We start from the raw sequence: 17,532 nt of genomic DNA, 5'->3' as shown, positions 1-17,532 counted from the left end.
CATGAACAGTAGTCTCATTGAGAGTGGCTAATTATTGTTTTTTGATTACCTATTGATTGAAATGTGTAGTTTCAATTCGAACAACTGGCAACAATTACAAGTGGAGAAACTTTTACAAAAAGAGAAATTGCTAGAGTGTTGTTTGGACTTGTTAATAAGCTAGTAAATATGTGATGTGCAATTTGACAATAGTTTTATGCACACAAACATAATTTTACCAATAACCTTAATTGATTTAAGAGGAAAAAAATCGTCAAGGGTAGCCTTTGATTTTTCCGAAGTGTTAAATTTGTAATAAATACACCATTGTTGATATTTCATAGATCTGGGTCACGACGATTGGCCCACCGAATGGTTTTAATTATTAAATGTGGAAACACTGGTACCACCCATAAACGTGAAAACCAAGTATCTGTCCTTTGAAACGATAAACCGTGAAAAGATTCGATTTACTCGTGAAAGAACACACGGTCTTCTTTATTCCCGAGAATTTACTGCATTCCAGGGACGTCGCGTCGCGTCGAACGACCGTTTCCCCTGTCTCGTCCTGGAAATCGCAACACCTGCTACCAACGTTGAATCGTTTAATACCACGGTGGTACCTATACTTGGATGAATCCTCCGTAGCGATACTCGGTGAATCCTTGCCGTTAATTGGCCGGGAATCAAAGGCAACCTAGCGTGAATTCTTGAACAGATACACGAACACGCGTTATCGTTTCTCTGAAATCGGATATCCGCCAAAGGACACGCTTCAATTGCTGTTTCCTTGCGAAAACAAGCTCTCAATCGGAACATGGTTTTAGTCTTTGACGATTCCATGACTGAAAAGTGTCATCGAATTACACTTACGATATATCGATTTAAAGCTTAAACCTTACTGAAACGCGATACATATTGTATAAACGCCCCTTCAATATTCTTAACGGAAAATAACCATTAGAACCGATGACCATTAGAAGAAACAATGAATCAGTAATTTTCATTTTCTCTTACTTTTGAAAAGGAAAGTTGAATGACGTTTTGATGACAAAGGAAGTTTCACTTTTCAGATTCTTTATTCTTTATCATGAAACTTTCCCCTTGGTAAGGATGCCCTTTGCGAAACGTCCATCTTTTTCCTGCGACGATTTATCTCGCCCGCGCTACTCGTCAAATATGCAATTTCTGTATATGTATGTATGTACTACGCTGTGGGAGTCTCTCGTGAGAGTCTCGACTGGGCAAATATATGCTCGTGATACCTGGCATCCGTTTCCGTCTATCTACAAAACGACAACATCGTGACATAGTGAATTTTACAAAACACCACCCTTTATCCTCTTACATCATCGCATATTTCAAAGAAACATTGAATCGAATTTCAAGAATTTTCATCAACACCTTGCAAGTTTAATTGCTGTTTAGAGCTATGAATTGCCGGCAATCGGTGCATTTTAATAGAGAATGTTATGTGTATTTAACCTTAGCCCCTTTTACTTACTTACTTGGCGCTGCCTAAATCACTCTCAAAGTGAAGGCCCAGTGTAAACGCACAGAGGCTGCTATTTGGAGAGAGAAGCTGACTAGAATTTGTGGATTCGGCTGGATAAATTGTGGGTTAACCAACAACCATGCCAAATGCACCGGGTTTAATACGTACATATGTATGTATCTACGTGATACAGTGGCCTGGGCTTGTTAAAAATTCATACGGTGCTTAATCGACCCAACGGCAACCAATGAAACCACTTCTACTCTGTGCATAACAACTCTGACTGTGCATAAAATTCTTTTTTGTAAACCGTGCCCCTCAGTTGCCCGGACGCGCAGGTGACGTGCATGCAAGGGTAATAATGGATAGTAAATTTTAAAATAGTATCAAATAGTATAGTATATCGACTTACGAACCGAATCAATGTAGATTGATGATTTTCAGAAAGAAAGTTTGTAAGAGTTGGTAACAATTCTACGGAAAGAATTCAGTGTAAGTTTTGCTCGCGGACATTAATCATCCGATATTCAACCAGCTTTAACCGTTCTATACTAACTGTATAGTACAGTGGATTGACGTGGCAACGGAAAAACTTTCTTGTCCGTGTACTGATAGCAGAATATTAAAAAGTAACAAATGATACATTGAAGAAAAATGGCCGATATTAATCAACTTCCTGTCACACTAACTGTTTTTGTCATTATAGAGGTATCAAAATTTCGATAATGATTTTCGCGAAAAAGTATAGAAGAAAATTGAAAGTTTCTTTACATGTATTTGTTAAGTAGACTTTTTGTCTGCAACTTCAAATCTAAAGAGGTGAAAAAGGAAACAAAATGGCGATAAATTTATTGAATAAGTACGTATGGATTGAAAAAAGATATCGGTAAATGTGGAAATAGTGAACTAAGTACCTATATTAAAATTGTACGAGTAAAGGCAAGGATTGTTTTTCTACAAAATTATATGAAAGAAGTGGCAGCTTGTGCTTCGAAGTGAAGAAAATTTGGAAAATTTTCGAGTGAGAGAATTTTAATTAAGAGCAATCAACGCTCGGTCCATGTAGCTGTGAACTGGAAGTTGTAACAGGTTCCATAATACAAAACAGAACAGCTGTTTACTAAAGTTTCGTGAGTGTACAGATTGCAGAAAAACTGTTTTAAAAACCATCGGAAAACAATTTAAGTTTTAATTGATAGCAATTAACAAAATTTTTCATTCGAAATAAAGAAAAAGATATATAAATTGCAATGTAATTTCTTTTTTCCCTATTTTCATTTTTCAACTTGTTACACGTTATAAGAAATGAGATTTCACGTCAGTGGAAACAGACTGAGCTAACTTCTCAAGAATGCACTTACTTCTGAAAGGTGTGCTGGTAAATTAAATAATTAACAAGTTAGCAGTCCCTGTTGCTTCTTGGAAGTTTCTAATTTTTCTTCAGAGTTTGTTTCAACCTCAACCTGTATTATTTTTACCATAGCTTATTCATCTTATTGTAAACCAATCCACAGACCTTTCCTTTTATGCTTCATTATTGGCCAAAGATCGTTGACTTACAATTCAAAAACAATTTTTCAATATTATCAATTATAGAATAATTAATAAATTAAATTTGTGAATTATCGAATGAACTATTGAATGTGTAAGCATGAGCCATCAAATGATTAATAGATGAGGATTACTATGATAATCCTGTAGCTCAAGAACACATGATACTTAATCTTTATCCTATTCTGTTGTCCAGGACTTATCTGGATTTGGAATAAACAATTAAAGTATGGAACTTTGGTAATCCAGCACTAACGAGATTTCAGTGGAAGATTATAGGATATTCATGGCCACTCGGTAACACCATTAGCAATAATCTCGATGAGAATTTCAATCGTTTCAAAGGCAATAATTGCAATTATTTATCATTTTATTAATCGAATTGATCATTGGAATTCTGATAGAGAAGAGAACATTATAAAGAGTATTAGAAAATCAAATATTTATTATAAAATGATTCATGAAAATTCAGTATTCGTTAGAAAATAATAAATGTTGTACTACGTATATTACTATATTGAACTACGTATAATTAAGTACTGAAAGAGGTGGATAAATGTATTAGTGCTTGGATTTGTCTTTTGAACAATTGCTAGTTGTTTCAACGTAGTTACGTGTATCTTGAAATCCTTTCAATCCTTCCTTCGCCATTACCAACGACTTTCAGTGCACATAAATCATTGTCAGCCCTATTTCCAAGGAACTTGAAACACCTCCAGAAATCGTTTAATGAAATATCAATCTTTCAGATGGTTGCTACATCAGATTCTTTCTTTATTTAAGAAATTTAAAGCTTAGAAAATAGAACTAGTTAAAATTCTGATGAAGCTTCATGACATAAGAAGCTTCATGACATCTCAGAATTGCATTTATAATATATGTATCAAATGAAACGTTGAAACTTTACGATAATGGCTATACACCAGTAAGTACTTACTTAATACAAAGTCTGTCTTAATACAAAATGGCTGGTAGCGGATCGCAACGAACAATGCTGCATAATGAGTGATAATGTAAAATTTATTTCAACGGAGCAGCAGTCATTTTGTATTAAAAATATCAACGGTGCACTTATAATAGCTATTTTCGTAAAGCTCCAAGCTTTAATTTGATGTACCATAAGTCTCTCAGACTTTCAACGTTTCCAAATTTCATATACGCATAAAGCATTTATGCGACAAATCAGATGACCAGTGTACCATTTTTTATATGAAATATCCGAAAAGTTTGTTTCATAATTTTTAACTTATAGCTTTAAAACAATCGTAAATCATCGATTCGAAATTGAACGATCATCCTTTCTCGTGGAAATGAAATGTGCGTGTTTGAGCTCAAATATTTGCATACCAACTGGATTTATCGCACGCTCCAGCGAGCTCCGTTACACCATGGAACTTGGGTAAACATTTACGTCTATGCAGATTCTATAAAATTACGTTCACGACTAAGGATGGATAAAAAGTCGTGCATTGTTCCTATGGGGTTATTCCAGTCGTATAATTTAATAAATATTAATTTTCAAAGAATGTACGCGGTTGCTGGATAATTAATCGATTTGGAATTTAAGGATCAGACACTAGGGAATATTGATTTGCATCAATTCAATGGTTCAATTATGTCCAGATCATCATACAATAAGGCAGATGCGCAATATAATGTCAATCGCAATTCAGTCAAAGGATTATTGTGATTAGGAACAGGAGTGACGTAGCACTGATTGCGCTCACAGTCAAATATTAATTCAAAGGATACCTATATGTAAAGAGAATTTTTCAAATAACCTGATAGCGTTCCATTTAATCCTCGGATAGGTACACGTTTTGTAAATTTAGGTCTCGATTGACCTAGACTCCGCTATTCAAAGGTTAATTCAATTCCTAAGGTTGCACAGAATCGGTTTCTTAACGGATGCACCGACAGAAAGGTAGTATCCTTTAAATCTTCCCTTACAATGGAATTCGTTCCACAGCTTACGATATCCGCAGGAGAATTCGAGCAGTTACGATTGACTGATTTACGAGCTCCTAAGCGAAACGTTGGAAAAAGAAGGATCCACCTGAGGATCCCTTGGGATACGGATAGAACGGATACCTGCTGCGATTTCGGACAATCCAATTCCCTTGTATCGTGGGTTGTTAGTACCTGTCACTTCTAACGACGCCCTGTAGATTTCAAGTAACACGAAATCGAAAATTGTAAGACACCTTGTATACAATATGTATACATATGTGTGTAGTTTAGAAAGGAGAAGCGCAAGTGTGAGATGACTATATTTGAATTTGGAATATTTTGGCTCAAATTTATATCGTTAAATATGGTACATACTACTTATTACGTACCAACCTAAAGCTTAAAGTTTCCAGAAAATTTCTGTGTAAATGCTTCTCTAATATTCTTCATTGGAACCAATTTAAAGTTTCACTAACAATCGAATATGTACTTCATCTTAATGACGAATGGAGAATTCAATTTACCAAGTCACCTTTTACAATTCCTAGCTGCAATATCTGGATCGTCTAGACCGGATGTCACGAGAAGTGTCGCGGAAAGAGAATGAATAGTTCCGACGAGAACAAACTCATTTCGTAAACGATTAGCATGGAAGCCCATTTGATTGATTATCGACCTGTTCTCTCGAGGAGAATCATGATTGAAATCATTCTTAGGATGAATCTCATCGAACAATAAAAGAATTAGTTAATTTACTTTACAAGAATCCGATGATTTAAAATTGACGCAAATAATAATTTTACTATAAATGAGAATAGCATGCATGTCAAATGGACAGTATCTCAATATGGTACTTAGAGTAGTTGATATTGATTTAAAGTTCCATGAAAATAAAATTTTATAAATTTTTCATTCGATCCAAATAGTTGTCAAACTCAGGGCAGAAATGAAGAAATTTTAAGTACCAAAGGTTAAAACTAGCGTTAACAAACAATTTCTCATTGTCTTGAATATTACAGAAATGGGGGAAGTTTATCGAACAGCTGTAGCAAAGCAATTTCCCAACAGCCATAACAGGAATACTTGATATCATGGAGAACGATACTGTTAACACGACGTTAAAATTTATTGCCGTCTAGGCGGAGATTGATCAAGGGAATCATCCCATGGATTAACGCACACCAACCATGGTACAATAATTCAGAAGCAAACCATGGAAGCCTCAGATTCTACATTGTACCGTGTGTCGCCGACTTTCCCGACAGCACCTTGATATGTATTTCAAGCGTCTGGTACCATAATTCTATGGCAACGACTCTAATCTAAAAGTGTGTTAGGAATACTACACAATACGAATACAATGTGCACGCATAAGTACCGTGTGTCGCCGACTCTGCGGATAGACTATACGTATGCACTTACTCGTTGAACAGTGAAGCTGTCTTTATTCCGTGTCAAGTCATTACTTCCCTCGTCATTAATTTAATCGTTTAGATGAATTTACGATTCAACAGTCCCGGAAATTCCTGCTCCATCTGTCGCCCGTTGCGTCCGCCCTGTTTGCGCGTCGCGTCGCGTCGCGTCGCGTCGCGTCGCACGTCTACCCATTACTATACGCTCGGAAAAGGCAGCAACGTTTAACGTGACACATGATCTAATTAATCCATGTCCTTAGACGTCCAATTTGGGGAACGTTGCGGTGAAACGCGTGCAATTGAATTATTTGATTATATTAACTGCCCCCCTCGCGTGTGAGAAGGTAACATTTTCGCCCCTTAATTTGAATCGCGGCACATTGTCAATTTTATTAATTAAAGTCAGCCTTTTGACAGAAACTTTTTGAAGTCAGAGGAACACTTTAATGCAACCTAATATTCGAAAGTAGAGAGGGTACACAGCCTGTCACTGTACTTCTTACTTAATGTTAAAGTACTTAGATAACTTCTTACACAAGGAAAGTTTGCTGAAAGTTGTCTTTGCCCTATTACAAATTGTGCAACAACTTCTTCTATACGTTCTAATTAATTATTTATACAAAGTGCTGCTTTACACGAAGACGACATGCTCAAGGTTTTCCATAAAAATATAATATTTGCAGATTTTAATAAAAATTCTTACGACATGGTACTAGAGAAAAAAAATGTTACGACATGGCTCTTCATGGTGTTTAATCAATTATGCAAGTTTATTTTTAAAATATCGCAATAATAATGTGACTCATTTTAAAAATGGAACAAGAATTGAGATTGTAAGGAGGCAAAGAATCTGATGTTTTAAAGAAAAACGTATCAAAATGTTTACTCCGAAGGGGGCTGTTACCGTGCATACGTAGCGCGGAGTATAAAGTTGAAATTAAGGCGGATAAGGGAGTTTTCCTACGCTGAAATTGCTCGTTTTCAACTTTTATCGACTGGCCAAACGATAATAACAGGCGCGTATTCAAAGCAGCGGCAATGCCCTTCGCGAAATGCAAACTGTATCCGATAATAATCAGAAAGGTGCTCACCTGCTACGAGATAAGGCGAAGAATATACCTATTCTTCTTTGGTTTAAATATGAAAAATTCAAATTAGAATTAAATTACGAGTCGTGAACTTTAAAATAATCAGGAAGTTCACCTGAACAAATTATGAAGTGATTCTTTCAAAGGGTGGCTTTGATTTTTCAAGTCCAAAATGACGTCTATAATTCATTGAAAATGGCGTGAAGAAAAAAATTTTTTTAAATTCAAGCACCGAAATCACTTGTTATTAAAGATCGACGTTGCCCGCTCCCCGGGCAAAGAGTACGAAGGTAGGGGCGCACGAGCGTTACGACAACCTTTTCCACTTTCTATGTACACACATTGTGCTAACGTACGACCATGTCGGTACCGGTACATCTACCTGTTCGTCCCGTTTGTTCCGCGAGAAAGATGAAGAGCCACCATAACGGTCCGTTCGTCAATCTCGTTTGCTCTCGGTCAAAGGCAAAGTGCGCGCAATTATTCTGATACGTTGTTCGCTTTTGGAAACCGTTTTGAAGCGCATCGCACAAAATTTACCCTCGTAACATCCCTCGTGGGACACACTCGAAACAAACAATGGCCTTAAAATGTTCTCTTAGAATCATTCACGTTTATCGAGAGTCTAGACGTGAAAAAAGGGGAAAAAGCTGCAAAGCGCAGCGCACGATTTTGTCGTCGGAAAAATTTGTCGGAAGAGGCTTGGTATCCATTTCCAACGTTCGACCGTCGCGTCGCGTCGGTTTGTTGTCCTCGTCTGAGTGTTTTTCTGCCTGATCCTTTGTCCAGGAATGTTTCCATAGGAGGGCATTCAACATTTTGTATACGGGAAAAAACGTAGACTTCGGTCTGAATTATTTTTCGGCCTTTCGCGCGCACAAGTGCTCGTTCGGAACATGCTTTTGACCGTGTACAAAAAAAAAAAGAAAAAACGAAAAAAAGAAAAAAAGAAAAAAAGAAAAAAAGAAGGGAGAAACAAGGGAGGCTTTCGAGCAAACCAAGCGCGATTCATCTGTTTTCAAGGAGTCATTATTCGTCATTGTGAGCGTAGTTTTCGTCAAACAACTGACTGTTGCTTGAAAAACGTCGAGGAGCGTGAGGCAACCATTTTGATATGCCTTAGGATAGCGTTCGGGATCAAAGGGCATATCGAGTCGCTCAGATATCTCGAGTAGCCGGAGTCGTTGGATTATTTTACAATAGGGTACAAATTAGGCCAGTCACGTTGCGTTCGAGGGCTGTTTCGAAATTCCATTTAACTTAATGCATTTGAAAGTTTTGATTGGCCACTTCAAAGCGACCGACGCGACGCCACGGGAATTAATACTCTTCCGCGAAATTTCATCATTAGCGACGGATTTCACCGGTGTAATTTTAATGCACAGCCAACCGATGAATAAACGGATATTCGAAAGTTTCTCTAGCCAGTTAAGACCTTCCTGGATAAAGGTCGATGCAGCTGGTATACTGCATCATTTATGGTGGTTTTAGAATTTAACAAAGCCTTTGATCACCTTTGCAATCCATCAATGCAATCACAATTATAATGACACTAGTGGAATTAATTCTGGACAGTTAAATTTTTACTTAAATTTTGCATTTATTCAAATTATGAAAATTCAAAATGTGAAAATATTAAGTATAAACATTATAGATCACGATAAAAATATTACATTTACTGCACAAATATGAAATAAAGAATATTTTTATGCAGTGTCCAGAATTAATTCCACTAGTGTAGATCAATTTTGAGGCTCTTTTTTTTTTAAACAAATCTTTGTATGAAATGCACTATAAAAGTCATAAGAAGTGATTTTCTTACACCCTGTGCAAATGAAAGTTAATTTATGCCTTTCAGTAGCACTTACTACTCTAACTGGATCGTTAAATCACGTGGTGTCGATATCATCCGGCTTTTGGGTTTATAGGTATTTTATTGTCTCCGTGGAATTGATTTCTAACCACGGTAAAGGTTTCCTGCCCTCTTCCCACCTTCAGCCAATTCGTCACACCGTTTCTTATCCCTTTTCACCTCGTCACCCGCTCTTTACCCTCCTCCCTCTGAAAAACCGATCGTGTCCCAGGCTCTTTTCGACTTGCTTTTTGTTTGGACGTTCGTTCCCGGCAATAGTTAAGGAGAGCCTTCGGGAAACGATGAGATCCATCCGAAAGTAATATTGGCTATCGATCAACGAAGGAAAAGAAACGGAGCTCCTTCCTTTTTTTTTTTTTTTTTTTTTTTTTAACAATTAATTAAGTTGCTGATCCTACCATATTGGTTTTCGTAGTTCAAGCGAATCTTTATCTTCCGGTTCTGGGATATCGAAAGACTGTTTGACTTTCGAATCCTTTTACAGCGGATGATCAAATTATTATGACTAGCTGAATATGGAAAATGAATTTTCTCAGAAACGAGGCAACGTGTAAGAAAATTTTCGTTTCACTTCCTCGTGTCTCCAATCAGCTATATATAATAGCTTGCATATTTTATAAAAATACATGCATGTGTGCATAGGTGACGCAGTCGTAGTGAGTTACGAATAAATTCCACGTAGTTGTCACGTAGTATCAGAAGAAAGCCGAAAAGCCGTGAACGGCACGCGACCATCGCTTTCCCAAGGCTTTCGTTTCAATTCCCTTATTCGTAGCAGCGGAACGTCAGAAAACGTTCCGCGTGTCCTTTTCATCTCGATCCAACAACCTAGGCTGCAGAAAGACGCAAGAGTGCATCATTCTGCTCTCTCGATTTTCCCCAATCCTCTTCGCCCTCCCATTCCCTTTTATCTTACTTTCCAGGCTCGTCTTCGTGGCCGACGAATCACCTCGTACCTTCCTTTCGCACCCCAGGGAAACACGAAGCTGCCACGAAAGAGGATGTTAAAAAATGAGAAAGGAAAAAATGAATGACTGAGAGAGAAGCGACTATGAGGCATACATCTTCTTGTTTCCCTGACTGAGTACGAACTGATACGTGATAACGAAAAGCATCAGTTTCATTGATTTTATTCGAATGGGGGTCGTAAGTGTATAGGGAAATGGGACAAGGATTGTTTTTAACCGACTTCGAAAAAGGAGGAGGTTAGGTTAGGTTATCTAGTATCTGGGTTACTGCGAGGGATTTCAATATTTTTCTGATCGAGTGGAATTTTATGTTAGCGAATAACATGTTTATGTTACGTTACGTTATGTTATGTTATGTTATGTTTAAGAATCTAGGAACTTAAAAACATATTTTTATGAATAATTGTTTTCGATTCACTTACCAATTTGAGCCACGCGTTCGTCGTCAATATCTGGTTCTTCTCATCCTGCAAAAACAGAGAAAACAGCAATTAATTTCATCTAAATTCTTCTACAACATTTTTCTTCAATTCTACAATACTTGAATTTATTTTCAGAATTGTTTAGAAAAATCAAACATGACCAAGTTTCATACTTTTTGTTTACCTGAAAAATAAACGCGCAGTGTTATCGAATGACACATGTAGTGCAACACGTAGTGTCCTATGTATTTTTATAAAATCTGGGGAAAAACGGTCATTGAAGGGGAGGTGGATCTGGGAAATCGTAAAATCGTAAAATCGTAAAATCGTAAAATCGACGTCGAAAACTAGAGAGCCAATAACCGCAAATTGCTGTTACTATCGTTCGTTTTCCAAACGCTTGGTAGGGAACCGCACTCCGCCCCACAGACTCATCAGAACATCAAAGTGATTTATAAAACGTGCACATAGCAAGGATGGTGTCAATGGACAAACCGCTTTGTAAACGTTCACGCTGAACCGATTGGTTACTGTACACTTCTTGCCACGATATCTTTACTGCAAGAATTTCAATTAAAATTTTGGCTATGAATGATTGTGACGCCTAGGAATAAATTCTATACACATGTATATATCGTACATATAAGTTGTACTAGCTTATCAAGGTGTACTTACTTAAACTAATTAACTAGAACTACACTATTATTTAACGCGAATTCGTCGCGGAAATCGTCTCGTCCACTGTCGTCAACTTCACGTCGGGTTTTACAACCCTGTGCGACCCTCTACCCTTGGCAGTGGAATCCAAAATATTTTGGGAAACGTCCGCCGATACATCTCTTATTTTCTACATATATGTATAGGGGAGGTGATAAAAGTGTACTGCAAATAGAGATTTGGAATTTTGGGAATTTTGGGAATTTTGGGAATTTTGGGAATTTAGAAATTAAAAATTTGAAACTTTGAAACTTAAAATTTTTGAATTCATTTAGTATGTAATTATTATTAACATAAAAGTTTGATATTAAAAGAGAATAGAATATTGATGCAGCCAGCTGCTACAACACTTGTGTCTACGCTTCAAAGTGAAATCGAATTAACGCTCGATTTCCACTTCAAAGTGGAAATCAGATCCAAGGTCGATTTTCCGTTCGGCTCAAAGCGAAATTAGATCGATCGTCGGTGCGTAAAACTTTCCGGTCAAGAAGCACATGCGACAGGGTAACTACAAAATCAGATATTTCCTCTATTTCAAACAAATTTTAGTTTCTTAAATTTTCATTAATTCTAGTGACGAATAATAATCATTAGAACAATTATTTTTTCATTTTTACATTTTTACATTTTTACATTTTTACATTTTTATTTTAATCAGGGGAAATCATTTTTTAAACCGAACATTTAAAGAAAGAGATAATTTGCGTTACACATTAAATTTCAGTCATAGTAGAAGATGGAAATGTATCCGTTTTACGATGAAAATGATTTCGTGCTTGACACTGTTATGATTAATCGTTATTTAATATGTTTCGTAGCGGAAGAGCGAGCCAGATGATTGAAAATCGATAAGCGATGAAATTATCGAATCAATCATTGCGAAACAAACCCCGTTATAGATGTTCAGGCTAACTAAACTGGTTATTAGATTATTCGAATTTTTTGCAATGATATCCTGGGATTTTATCGATTTCTTTTGTTATCTTCAAATCGAAACTTTTCACGTTTCCTTTTTACGTTTAATGATATTTGTAAGATATGATAATCTAAAAGTATATTTAAACAAATATTGCTTTAAAATCTCTTATTCCTTTGTTATCAATGGAATGATGAATGGGTGAAGCGCGTAACATTCATCAAACCAAATTACACTGTCATAGATATGTACCTACACGTAAATTTAAACTGCTTAACATGTATGAAGTACTTTTAAATATTCAAAGCTACTTTACTTTAAAGAAAAATCAATATTCCATTATCAGTAACTATTATCGCGAACCATTATCACGATCCTTTGTTTTCCATCGCTGCTGCACTGATAAGACAATAATTCCTGTAAATCTCGGACAGCGGACCATGGAGAGAGCCACAATTGTAATTTAATTTTATATTTCGTATCATCTTCGTTTGTTAAATTTCACACTGTTCTTTTAAAAATTATTATTCTTGTAATAGGTACATCAAAACCTTTTCATTAAAAAATCATACAAGATTAAAACTTAAGATTAAATATATGGGTGAAAAACATAGAATTCTAAAACATAGAAAGCTGATAATATAATTTGATGACTTGAAAATTCACATCCTTAAATTCCCAACAGTTGAAATAGAAACAAACCGGAGTTTATCCGTCACTGTCAGAACACCCTTCCCTATTTTCCGTAGTGTAGTCAGTCGCCATTTTAATTGGATATTTCGAGGTAGAACGAAACCCAACTGAATCCGTGACCAAAACAGATGGACGCCCGTGTAAACTCGTACACAGAATTTCCATTCCCATGCGGATACTTTATACTTGTCTTCGCCGCGCCGCGCCGGTCAGTCGATCACCTCCGGTCCAATCAGTTCGGGGATTAAAGTCTGAGAAACGAGTCGGTCATTGTGAGCCGGTGATGTTGAAACCGTCATTTAACCTTGAACTTTATTATTATGCGTGTTGGTTATATGTAATGGAAATAGCACAGATGCATTGCTCTTCAAAGGCGGCAGAAAAATGACGCGATGCTTTTTCATCAGCATCGCAATTATAAAATGGTAAAGCAAGGCTCATCATATTAACCGAGCTTTCGTCATTTCGTGTTGGAACGGAATAAAGGGACTGATCAGCGAAATTTAAGTCTCCACTTCACTCCTCTCCTCTCCCTTGAACACGACCTTATTCTTGCCCTGTGACCCCCTTTTTTCTCTATTTCACTTGTTTTTGAAGTTTTCTGATTAAACGCGATTTTAATTCGGAAACTTCGACGTCTGAACGCGGCCGCATTAATGAGGCTGTACTCGGGAAAATTGTAATTTAGCTCGCAATGAAATTTCTTTTGACCCCGTTCGTGGCCGGCCGTGTCGCGTGAAACCGAGCAAATTAAATTTGCCACGCAAATCTTTTTTTCACTTTTCCCTTTTGCTTTTGTTCTCCACGGGATGTTTTCGCCCTTTTGTGCAGCAAGAGTCAACCGGGTTTATCGTCTATCTTCTGTGAGTAATTCTGTATGTATGCATTCTATTAATCTCTTTCGTGACAACAGTTGCCACGAAGTAGGGATGAAAGGATTAACTTGAAAATTGTGACGGTACAATTCAGGTAATGATGGTGTAGTACGTACAGTGGGTTGCAAAAGAATTCATACTCTTTAAAGCCTCTGGCCGGCGACCGCCAGGTGGCAGCGGGATTGAGTCTGTTCTCGCTGGCGGTCTTTCGGCATACGATTTCGATATACAATAGCAGTTCCGAAAAACGGTCGTCTGTCGTCTGGAGAAATCCTAAGAATCAAAGATTCAAGTTTCTAACTTTGAAATAGAGAGAGTTATATGTAGTCTGAAATCTCGAGTTCTCCAAGTCTGAAGGTTCAAAGTTCTAATATTTCACCGTTCCAAATTCTCTCTCTAAGTCCCCCTAACGATAAGTTTTAAGTTTCAAGTTTCAAATAGAAAGTTCTAAGATCCAATCCTCAGGTTCGAAATTCCAAAGCTATCCTAGAATTCCATTCCCCCGATTGAGAAACACATTTACTTCCTTCCAATTTAATCAACAATCATTCCTATGTGCATGAAAAGAATTACAAATTATCTCCAGCCTCTGCCATTTTCATTTTCTCCCAGCAAAATTGTATTAAAAGATCTACATTGGAAACATTTTCGTTTCCATTGCCTGCAAACTGTATGTAGGCACATACAATAAGACCAGTTTCATGTATTTACTTCACCCATATGTGTAAGTATGTACGTATACAGATAAATATCCATCGATGAAAGTACGATATGAAAAATTTCTATCATGACCCTGTGCTTCCTTTCTCCATACACCAACAGTTATCTGCCTGGTATATGAGTACTGGCTGTTACCATTCGATCGAATTTCTTTTCTCCCGCATTCATTGCTCGTTTATTCCTGGTTCAACCGTCTGCCTATTGCTTGCCGGGATCGGAACCGAATGAAATAACGTGGACGATGGAAACCCGTAATGATTTCATCGAAATTTTTCCATTCATTCGCGGAGAGCAAAATGAATTTGAAAATAAAGGCGATAATTTTCTAAAAATTATCTCCATGGAAAATTACAATTTCCTTGGTGTTTGCAATTTTCCTTTGCGTGAAAGATAAGCAGCCGGCAAGATTAGCTGCGTGAGTTTTTGCACGTGAAAATATCGGTCTTATCTAAATGACAGCACGGTTAAAGAGACTCGGCCAGGGGGTGGAATGAATAGGGTGGGCGAAGGAAGGTAAACGAGGCAGATTGCATTACGTTCTCCATCTTGGCTACCCTTGCTTCGACCATTTACTTTATGCACTCTTCCTTTTAACAGCCAGTCGCCACCATCCTTAGAAATATCCTTGTACTATGTACACCATCCTCCGTAATTATAAGAAACGATACAGGACCTGTCATTAGATTGTTAATAATTTCCTTTAGGAAAAAAAACTGAGAAACAGATCGTGGAAAATACAGCGGCTGTGTCGCGAGCGGAAGTAATCAACGACGGAAAAAGTCGTTCGACTCGAGGAAGCGAAAACACGAGATGCGTCTGCCAGAGACGGTTGAAATAAAAAGAAAAAAGGGAAAAAAGGGAAAAAAGGAAAAAAAGGAAAAAAAGGAAAAAAAAAAGAAATGCACGAGTGACGATCGTTCAAAAAGCGTAGGGGCAAAACCTGAAATCCAGCTTGAATAATGTGACTTAAAGGAAACGCGAGTTTCTACACCAGCCAACGCAGAAATAGAAACATCTTGTTTTTGCGCCCCCTGGAGATGTCAGATCGAAGCAACGGGGATAAAGGATGACAGGAAGTGTCAAATAATGAGCAAGTTTGGTATTTTGTACTTTCGAATAAAAACAACGTAAACAGAGACGGTATTGATTAAACTTCGTCAGCTTTCGATGTAGAATTATTTTTCTGGCGATGATAAATGGTGATGAAGTCAAGAGGGATCCTTGGAGATATTGCTGTTATTGGTTCTTTTTTTTTTTTTTTTTTGTTGGCTGATAGCAGTTGGTGAAAGTTGAAACTCCGGAAGTTTAAGTTTTTATCTTTGACACTCTAGAATTTGAAGCTCGGAACTTTGAAACTTTGAAACTTTGGGAATTAGAAGTTTGGAATTTTTTAACGCGGAGCTTGGGACTTAATATTTGGGAACTTAGTCGAAAGCCAAAATAATTTTAGTTTCGCTAAAATGCTTACGATATATGTACCTACCTACATAATATAATGATTATCCGAAAGGGTTTTAAAAGTTAAAAGGAAAATTCTTCCATTTGGCATTGTTACAGAAACTTACCACGTCTATGATTTGCTGCAACGTGATGCCAAATCGCACTTCGAGAGGCTCGCTTTCGTTGGCAACAGGCCGCTCCAGGGTGTTGTATGTCGACAGCAGCTCATTCAATAAACGTTTCTCGTGATGTCCGCACAGACTCTCTATAACAAAGAATAAATCATGATAAGCACCAGAAAAGTAATTCCCAAGGGGTGAATCTCTTACAATAAATAGCCATCATAAATTAGAATCAGAAGGTTCCGTAATTATGTTACATAACAATTGATGGGCTGATATTTTTTTGAAACAAATAACTTCGCTGCAGCATAAAATCGCTACTTTAAGCAAAAATTCCCTCTATTTCGGGAAGATATACTGGTGCGGATTCAATATATTACAGAGCAACGATAGCTAGTAAGCCGGTGTAATCCCTTGGCAAACCTCCTAAGCCTTGTACATGTGTTCTGGTCCAGGGTCAAATTGAAACTACACCAATTTTTAATCTGAACTGCAGTTGGGTCCGGGAGGACCCCGTAACAATGAGAACTTGACGTACGATCGCGTGCCTACACTTTATTCTGGCAGAGGCTCCCTGAACAACTTTAGAATCCCGCCACGGGTTTGGGGTCAAATGCGGAATGCAACAGGATTGTGTCTGCGAGGAGAATAATGGCGGTAGCCAGCAGCGAATTCGATGCACGTGTGGGATCAGCCGAAATATATTTGTTGAAGAACCAACCCCTTCAGGATTCGTTATTCTTCCCCCTTCTTATTTTTTTATTTCCTGCAAAATTTCTTGAAATATTCAGAATTCATCTCAATATTTTTATTGAAACGCTTTATTGATTCCACAGAAAAACATGGTCGTGAAATGTGGGAAAAGTTCTCCAAATTTGAACGGAAGCTACCCAGCTCTTTTTCTTCCGCGTCTACCATTCGCGCCAATATATTGATCTCTCTTGATTTCCTTCGCCCGAGCACATTGGCATTCTACGGTTCCCGGTACCGAACTTTCCTGGAAAATTCAGCTGCCAGCAACTCCTCCTCCTCTTTCGCCCCCTTCCCCTATCAATCGTGCTGCGAATTTCTTCGTTATGATATTCTCCGGCAATCCTTCTTCGCGTGCCGTGAATTCGTGGCGTAGATATCCGGACTGCATTAACAGCATTTTGATGCAACAAAATTTCGGTGACTCGGAGATTGATTAAATGGAATTCCATTAGAGGCATACCATCGGCGACAATTTAATGATACACCATGTTCCCTTATGAATCCCTACGATCCACGACGGCGCGCGGCGTGCGGCGCGGTCTTATTTTCCATCAA

At 37.5% G+C, this 17,532-nt stretch overlaps 1 protein-coding gene across 6 annotated transcripts in view; it reads right to left on the bottom strand.

The window, feature by feature from the left end:
• The window catches only part of LOC114871907 (neuronal acetylcholine receptor subunit alpha-7), a 114,677-nt gene that overhangs the window by 68,551 nt on the left and 28,594 nt on the right, over positions 1–17,532 (bottom strand). For all 6 annotated transcript variants that reach the window (XM_029178486.2, XM_029178484.2, XM_029178485.2 and 3 more), the window contains exons 3-4: positions 16,228–16,367; positions 10,742–10,786 (exon numbers count right to left, since the gene is read on the bottom strand). In XM_029178486.2, coding sequence (XP_029034319.1) covers positions 10,742–10,786; positions 16,228–16,367 — 185 coding nt within the window. The remainder of the gene's footprint in view (positions 1–10,741; positions 10,787–16,227; positions 16,368–17,532) is intronic.

This window comes from Osmia bicornis, chromosome 1 (genome assembly GCF_907164935.1).
Source record: "Osmia bicornis bicornis chromosome 1, iOsmBic2.1, whole genome shotgun sequence".
In the NCBI taxonomy this organism is placed as follows: Eukaryota; Metazoa; Arthropoda; class Insecta; order Hymenoptera; family Megachilidae; genus Osmia; species Osmia bicornis.
This window is presented reverse-complemented; position numbering and strand designations above follow the sequence as displayed.